The sequence below is a fragment of the Lathyrus oleraceus genome, chromosome 1 (assembly GCF_024323335.1).
Source record: "Lathyrus oleraceus cultivar Zhongwan6 chromosome 1, CAAS_Psat_ZW6_1.0, whole genome shotgun sequence".
NCBI classification, from domain to species: Eukaryota; Viridiplantae; Streptophyta; class Magnoliopsida; order Fabales; family Fabaceae; genus Lathyrus; species Lathyrus oleraceus.
In genome coordinates, this window is record NC_066579.1 from 91,366,962 (window position 1) to 91,375,864 (window position 8,903).

The 8,903-nt window shown below is 35.7% G+C and overlaps 1 protein-coding gene across 1 annotated transcript; it reads left to right on the forward strand.

The window, feature by feature from the left end:
* The first annotated feature begins 5,500 nt into the window (after nt 1-5,500).
* Nucleotides 5,501-8,206, forward strand: LOC127118289 (probable acyl-[acyl-carrier-protein]--UDP-N-acetylglucosamine O-acyltransferase, mitochondrial). The gene is made up of 11 exons (XM_051048463.1): nt 5,501-5,546; nt 5,643-5,741; nt 5,849-5,934; nt 6,128-6,252; nt 6,372-6,480; nt 6,695-6,787; nt 6,887-7,003; nt 7,110-7,193; nt 7,490-7,594; nt 7,685-7,771; nt 7,865-8,206. The coding sequence occupies exons 1-11, from the start codon at nt 5,516-5,518 to the stop codon at nt 7,982-7,984; spliced, it is 1,056 nt and encodes a 351-aa protein (XP_050904420.1). The 5' UTR covers nt 5,501-5,515; the 3' UTR covers nt 7,985-8,206.
* The last annotated feature ends 697 nt before the right edge of the window (nt 8,207-8,903 follow it).

Below are 8,903 nucleotides of genomic sequence, written 5' to 3' on the forward strand. Positions count from 1 at the left end.
AAAGTAGTCAACATTATTACCCAATACCTGACTTACATCCAAATCAATAACTTGTTGTTACCCATTGAATCTTGAAGTTAACGTTCTATTAACATAAGATTGAGTTGCCGCCGTCGTTGGAACTCTTATTCAAGGAGTTTCAATCCCATGCCTCTCGAGGTTGCTTTTACGAAGTCTCTGGCCAGTGGCTTAGTAAATGGATTAGCCAAATTATAGCTTGTCTGTATATAGGTGAGTGAAATGATTCCATTCTTAATCATTTTCCTCACAAATGAATGTATAAGTCCTATGTGCCTAGACTTTTCATTGTACACTTTACTGAATGCTCTTGCTAAAGTGGCTTGGCTATTGCAGTGTATCATCCCATTTGAAACATTGTCTTTAGCCAATTGAACTTCCAACAGAAGATCCCTCGACCATTCTGCTTCTTGACCAGCGGAAGCGAGAGCCACAAACTCTGATTCCATGGTCGAAAGAGTAATGCATGTTTGTTTCTTGCTCTTCCAAGAAATTGCTCCTCCAGCTAGTGTAAATATCCACCCAGTTGTAGATTTATGATCTCCAATGTTAGATATCCAACTCGTATCAATATATCCTTCTAGTACGGCAAGGAACCTACCATCATGAAGACCAAGGTTTTTTGGTTTTCAGTAGATAGCCAAAAATCCTCGTGATTGCCTTCTAGTGTTCATTACTTGGATTACTAGTAAATCTACTCACTTTACTAACTACAAATGATATATCGGGCCTAATACATTGCATTAAGTACATAAGACACCCTATTGCACTTGCATATTCCAATTGAGCTACTGCTCTTCCATTGTTCTTTTGAAGTTTGACGACATGATCAAATGGAGTGGTTACTTCCTTAAATTTTAGGTGTTTGAACTTATCAAGCATTTTCTCAATATCGTGTGTTTGAATAAGTTCATAACCCCCACTATTTCTCTTAACTTTGATTCCTATAATTGTGTCAACAAGTCCAAGATCTTTCATTTGAAAGTGGAAGTTAGAAACCTCTTTGTCTCTAGAATTCCATTCAAATCGTTGCTAATTATTAGCATGCCATCAACATAGAGGCAAAGAAATGTCACAGTGGTTTTGCACACTTTTGTGTATATACACTTGTCACAAGAATTAGGAATAAATCCATTTGAAAGTATCATGGAATCAAATTTTAGATGCCATTGTTTTGGTGCTTGTTTTAAGCCATATAAAGATTTGACAAGCTTACACACCTTTAATTCATTTCCAAGAAGCACATAGCCTTCTGGTTGTTCCATGTAGATTTCCTCATCAAGATCTCTATTTACGAATGTTGTTTTAACATCCATCTGATGAACTATAAGGTCATTTAAAGAGGCTAAGACAAACAACAATCTAATTATGGTTGTCCTTGCTACTGGTGCATATGTGTCAAAGTAATTTATACCTTCCTTTTGTCTAAATCCTTTTGCCACTAATCTGGCCTTATAAGTGTTTAAGGTACCATCACTATGATATTTCTTTTTAAACACCCACTTGGATCCAATGGGCATTGATCCCTTTGGTAAGTCAACAAGTTCCCAATGGTTTGAAACAATTGAATCCATTTCATCTTAGATAGCGTCCTTCCAAAAGGAGGAGTCCCTTGAAGTTATTGCTTCCTTGTAAGTTTTAGGACCATCTCCTAATTGAAGAATGACCAGAATACTTTGCACGAAATTCTTGCAATTTCCTTCAACTAGATAAAAGGAAATAAATTGAGGATCAATTTCGTTTGGTCCTAGATTCTTTGTTTTCTGGACTCTTTTGCTTATCCTAGGCTCGGGTTGTGACTCAATGATTTGAGAGGTTCCTTCAGGTTGTATTTCTTCAATCTGAGAGGAATGTTTTCCACAAGATTCTTTAGTTGCAGCCGACTCTGATTCTTTATCCTTGGTGATAAGATTTTCAAATAATTCTACACCCTGGGATTCTATAATTACATTAGTCTCTAAATTTAAGAGTCTATAAACTCTACTATTTTGTGCATATCCTACAAAAACACATCTTATCCCTTGAGGACCCAACTTGGTTCTTTTAGGATTCATGTTTTTATAGTAAGTCACACACCCCCACACTTTAAAGTAACCGATATTTGGTGCTCTTCCTTTCCATGCCTCATATGGAGAAACACCGGTTTTCTTTAAAGGAATTCTTTTAATTATATGGCAAGCGGATAATAAGGCCTTACCCCACAAATTGAGGGGCAATTCAGAATGCATCAACATGACATTCATCATCTCTTGATATGTTCGATTCTTTCTTTCGGACATGCCATTTTGTTGCAGAGTGCGAGGTGCCGAACATTCATGTATTATGTTGTGTTCTTCACAAAATGCATCGAATTTAGTAGAAAAGTATTCACCACCCCTATCACTCCTAAGGACTTTAATACTTCTACTTAGTTGATTTTCCACTTCTGCTTTATAAATCTTAACGATATTAAAAGCATCATCTTTATGCTTTAAGATATATACATGTGTGTATCTAGAAGAATCATCGATGAATGTAATAAAATATCTATTTCCCCCACGGGTTAACATGCCATTGAATTCACACAAATCTGAATGTATAAGATCAAGTAGATTTGTATTTCTTTCAACACTTTTGAAAGGTTTCTTAATCATCTTTGATTTGACACATAATTCACATTTTTTGAAATCATTTATATTACATGAAATCAATCCATATTTAATTAGTTTTTTCATAGAACTAATACCGGAATGTGCTAGTCTATTATGCCATAGAGAAACAAATTCAAGCATGTAGGCGGAAGTAGAAATTTCATTAATAATATTGTCGACAATACATAGTTTGATCATTCCTTCAACGGAATATCCTTTTCCAACAAATACACCATTACGGATTAATATAAGTTTGCCCAATTCATAAACAGATTTAATGTCCGGTTTTCCCAATAAGTCCCCACTAACAAGATTCCTATTCATGTCCGGAACATGAAGCACATTGACGAAAGTGACTTTCTTTCTTGAGGTGAAGTTGAGTTCGACCGATCTAGTTCCGACAACTTTAGATCATACTTCATTTCCCATCTGCACTTCTTGTCCATCATTTGTCTCAGAATAGGTTTTGAAAGCAGCCTTGTCATAAGAGACATGCACCGTAGCACATGTATCATACCACCAACCTTGAACTTTGCCTATGATTGCCATAATTTTGCTCACTATAGCCATTATGTCATCATTTGTATGAACTGCATTGATCTCGTTTTTTGACTTGTTGTGCCTGCAATCTCTAGCATAGTGTCCAGGTTTTCCACAAATAAAACATCCGCTTTTCGGAACCTTATGACCGTCAACATTCTTGAACTTATTATGTTCCTTTTTTGATCCAAGATGACTCTTTATGCCATCATATTTCTTCTTTCCTTTGGTGGTCACGACATTGGCTTTAGAAATACCCATAGATTCTGATTTCTCCCTCTCCTTCGATTCCTCCTCGATTCGAAGATGTTTCTGGATTTTCTCCAAAGAGAAGTCCTCAGAACTGTGCAACAATTTCTTTATGTAGCCTTTCCATGAAGGTGGCAATTTTGCAATGATTGCACTGACTTGAAAGGTCTCAGGGATGTCTATTTTCACCGCTTTTATTTTATTCACGAGGACTTGCAACTCATGCACTTGGGGAAGAATGGGCTTGCAGTCTATAAATTTAAAATCAAAATATTTAGAAATTAAAAACTTCTTCATACCTTCCTCTTTGGCTTTCCAGATTTCTATTGCAGATGGATTATACGTATAGAGGTCGTAGAGACGACTAGACAGTGTATTCAGAATATGTCCACGACATAACAGTTCGTCCTCCTTACATTTCTTGCGCTCTTTCTTGACTTCTACAGATTCATTTTCTGATGGTTCAGGAATTGATGCTAAGTCAGGATCTAAGACATAGTGAACCTTCAGGGCAGTCAGTAGGAATGTCATCTTGCCTTACCATCTGATGTAGTTGGTTCCATCAAAGCGATCCAATTTGACAAGATCCTGATTCATAACCTTGATGCTTGAAACTGCAGCATCGGAAGCCATTGTGTAAATACTTTTAAGACTGTTAGAAATTTCGAGAAGATTAAATGGATCCAGGTTGAATCGTTAACAAAGTCACTTTCCTTAAAAGTAGTTCATCTCTTTGATGTCTTACAGTCGGAAAGCAAGAATACCCAGAATAATTCAGCCTTTTGATCGAGTCTGCACAAGACAGGTGAAGAACTCGAATGCAAGGAAGTGTGTCTGGAATATTTAAGAGGATGTGCAGATTTTTGAGTGAATGATTTTCGAATTCAGAATCATGTATTTATAGATCATGCATGTGTTGTTTCATAAGTTTGCATCTCTTGATGAAACAACACATTTTCACCATATGTTGCAATGGTTCACCTATGATCATACAATGCACCACTTCAAGTGCCGCCTATAAGCCGCCACTAGCGCCTCTACGCCCACGCCCTCAGACCCGGTCCCGGAGCCGGTGGCTACACCAGCGAAGGGTTGTTTGGATGTGACATGTGGCATAATGCTTGGGACCACCACATATGTCCATGTGGCACTTTATCCTCTTTGGATCCTTTGATGAGTTTAATGTTTCAATGTCCTTATAAATGCTTTTAATGTTAACTCCACTTTCTATGTGGGACTATTTGCAATGCATTTATTGCCGTTAACTCAATCACCTATTTTTGTCATATTGGAGCATACTCATGACAATTATTGTTTACAATTTCCAACAACCTAAAGACTGTCGAGTGATTTTGGACGTGTCAACAATCTTCATTATATCGTCGATAGATCTAAAGATTGTCGCATCAAACTCGATCAGTACCTTAGTTAGTCTACGGTGATATATTTTCCACATAGATTTTCATATCTTCATTGGTCTGCAACTCAATAAGGTTGTATTTCACCCTGCCATAAGTATCAATTCAATTTTCACGAAACTCAATCTTACTCACTTTTATGTTATCAATGTCTAACAATAATCCATCCAACTCTGATGTGAAGGAGGCGAGACATGTGGCACCCTCTGTAAGGCAACACTCTATGGGAATTTTCATCTCGTTGAAGTACACTTCTGCCTTGAACAGAAACTGAAGAAGAAGCATTGTATGATGCTATGCAAGTTAACAACGCATGACCCCTGTTTATACAACTTCAAAGTCATTTCGGACAATACAATATAGTTGGTGCAATCACACCCGTTTAAAAATATAGACAAAATCGTAATCGTTCAATTGCGTACTTTTTTGTAATTACCAGATTTTTCAATAATTGACTAAATATCTAATAATTTCTATTTTTTTATAAATATTAGTACTACGCAATTATTCCAGATATCTTTATATTTCTGATGCACCGGATATTTCAGATACACTATCAAATATTTGGGTAAGTATCAGATATTTTGTTTATTAAAATATGGAGGATGTCAAGTATAAAATGAAGCGCGAGAGAAGGATTCCAATATCAATTAAGAGAAGATGGTTGACATTTTTATCATCTTTTCACTAGGTCCAAAATTATAAACTTTTTATTTTTTAATTTTTTGAGACAAGGGCAGTTTTGGAATTACGAGAGAATATTTATGAATGAATCACAATTTTGCAGCCGCAAAAGAAAAAGCAAACATGTCTTTGATGAAACTCAGCACACGAAACTCCATTTCCTCATCTCTTCGAATATTCCAAACTTCACGCTTCCTCTCTTGTAACCATTTTTTTCATTTCTTTTTCTTCAAACTTGTCGTATCAACCATTCTATGCTATAAACTTGTTTAGCCTTTTGAATTCTTGTTATATTCATTCATGTATTAGATGTTGCCGATGATGAAAGGGTTTACGCTTCCAGCTCCATCATTCACCCTACTGCCACTGTTCATCCCAATGCCATCCTCGGTCAGGTAATTGCTTTTCAACCAAATTTTTCTTCTTAATTCTTATTGGGCTGTTGAAATTTCTATTCTTTTTCAATTGGGTATCTCTCACTTTTTATGCACTTCTTATGATGTTTCTACACTGCTAAGATGCAGGTTTTTTTAATATCAATGCAAATTGTTGTCTGCAACTATTGACTTTGGACATTTATATGTATAGGGAGTTTCCATTGGACCTTTTTGTTCTATCAGTTCCTCGGCAAAGCTCGGGAATGGTTGTCGGCTATATCCAGGAAGCCATGTTTTTGGAAATACTGAGTTAGGGGACAGTTGTACGCTGATGACGTAAGTTCATAGTTAATGTCACTGTTTTCTTCTAAGATTATGCTCTATTGAATAGTCTTTGGTTTGGAGTTTGGACCATTATATATGTTCATGTTTATTTGGGGAGGTTAATCTTGCAGTGGCGCTGTTGTTGGCGATGATTGTCCTGGATGTACTGTCATTGGAAGCAATAACACAATAGGATATCATGCTGTGATTGGTGTCAAATGTCAAGACTTGAAATACAAGGTATGATTCATAATTCATTCACTTTCAACTATGTTAGTTGGTTACCTAGACAGAGTTCGACAACCTTGAAATGAGATGAGTGGCATACTCGTGTTAGTTGGTTACCTGTGATTGGTGTCAAATGTACTCAGGTTGTGTTTTGCATACTCATGTAGTTGTTATGCGTCGCTTATTTTAGAAAACGTCTATGCTCTTAATTGTTCTTGCCTTGTAGCCAGAAGATGAGTGTTACCTAGAAGTTGGACATAACAATGATATTAGGGAACATACTTCAATCCACCGATCTTCAAAATCAACTGATAGAACGGTAAGAAGATGCGATCAATCATTTTTTTGCTGATAAAGAAAAACAGAATTTCAAGATGCGTAAAAAGCTTATACATCTTTTCATTCATTATTTGAACAGGTAATTGGTGATGGAAATTTAATTATGGGAGCTTGTCATATTGCCCATGATTGCAAGATTGGCAGCAATAATATTTTTGCTAACAACACTCTTCTAGCCGGGCATGTTGAGGTGGAAGTAAGTTCTTGTGAAAACTGAAGTGTATTTATATGATATTTGTTTCGTTAATTTCTTATGTTTTAAGCATGGTATTGTAAAGTTAATTGAAACTCTTGTTATGTAGGACTATGTTCACACTGCTGGTGCGACGGTAATTCACCAGTTCTGTCATCTTGGCTCGTTCTCTTTTCTTGGTGGTGGTTCCGTGGTAGGTTTTTCATCCAATCTCAAAGTCTTGAATCAGTCGTTTTTGTATCGGGAAATGATTGTTGCACTAAGGACATCTATAAAATGTAAGGCTAAGAGCAAAAAAATAAATGTGATCTATTTCTAAGAAATGACGAATGCTCATGGAGATGATTTCAACACGAGTTCGTCGCATTTTTCAAAAATATGAAATACACCACACAGTCCATTTTTCGAAAGCATATACTTTTACCAAGCCAAATGATTTACAATTACTCAGGTGCGCAACTACAATGTCATGTTGTTACATAAATGAAGGTTTCACAAGATGTTCCAAAGTACATGATGGTAGTGGGAGATAGAGCTGAGCTTCGAGGCCTAAATTTAGTGGGCCTTGCTCGACGCGGATTCAACATTGAAGAGGTTCATGCTTCACAACATATTACTAATTTAGTTGCTTTCAGTTATAAGTCATCGCAACTAAACAATTCTATTTGGTAACATTCAATTCAGATCAGGAGCCTTAAAACAGCTTATGGAAAGATATTCATGTGTGCTGATACATCTGCAAGTTCTTTAGAAGAAAGGCTTGCACAAGTGGTATTTTTTCACTTCTTTTTTGGGTTTGTCTGATCTAAGCTTTGAGGAAGCTATAGTGATGTAGCTAAATCTTGCGATAAACTTGTTTTGCAGGAGCAGCATGAAGGGTTGATTCACATTCCTGCCGTGCGTGCTATGTTGCAATCTATTCGCGACTGTTTTGCAGGAGATCGTCGTGGAATATGCAAGTATAGGTCATGGAATGGCTCTTGAAGCATGCCGCTAAGGGCAAGGTGTTATGTATACATTTTGTTTTCAAGATATGTCATGCAGTTTTCAGCTTAAGTGAGAGTTTGTTGTACTAATTCAGTCTTGTAGGAAGAGTGTATTCATTAAGAATCACTTATTTTTGTATAGGTACAATAGTACTGACTTGTAATAGTTGGAAACATAACTTCTTTTTTCAAAAATAATATTTAATTCTTTTAGATTAAACCCTGTTTTGTAGTAGTAGCTTTTAACCTTAATGATGGGCTTAAATTTTTTTTTTTAAATATATAAAAACATGCATAATTTTGTTTTGAGCCTATTTGAATATATAGTTTAATAAAATGCTTAAAACATAAATGTTTATTATATAACTTTTATATAAAAACTCTTTTTACATTTAAAGAAAAACTATAACTAAATACTTTTATGTATAAGTTATAAGTTGTTTTTCTTAATTATTTTTAAAAAGTTATGAGAATTTGGTTATTGAAGAAATAGTTGGACATCGGGTTGGGCTGGACGGCTTCAGGTCCAAAAATCTCATTGAGTCTAGTCTAATCTACAATTAAGTCATATAAGATTATTTCTGTCTGTTTTGGACGAATTGGGTTATGACGGGTTGCAGGTTAATACAAACAACTTAATCATATTGGGCTGGTTTTTTTTATTGAGTTCAATAACACATTTTGAGCTATAAATTACGTCAATTTATTTTCCTACCTTCATGTGCGATTCACACTCTTAAAAACTCAAAAAATGCTTTTAGAAAATTTTCGGAGATGCATCCAGAAAATTTTCGGAGATGCATCTCCGGATGCACCTTAAATCATTCAATCCTTCATAAATCAAACAGTCACTCAGTTTTTTACCAAAAAATGATTTGAAGATTCATCTCCGAAATTTGCTATGGTGAATTCGGAGA

Coding starts and splice junctions, on each gene's coding strand:
- LOC127118289 (XM_051048463.1), top strand. CDS start 5,516: ATGGTTGACATTTTTATCATCTTTTCACTAG. Junction 6,788..6,886: donor CAAAATCAACTGATAGAACG/GTAAGAAGATGC, acceptor TTATTTGAACAG/GTAATTGGTGATGGAAATTT. Junction 7,004..7,109: donor CCGGGCATGTTGAGGTGGAA/GTAAGTTCTTGT, acceptor CTTGTTATGTAG/GACTATGTTCACACTGCTGG.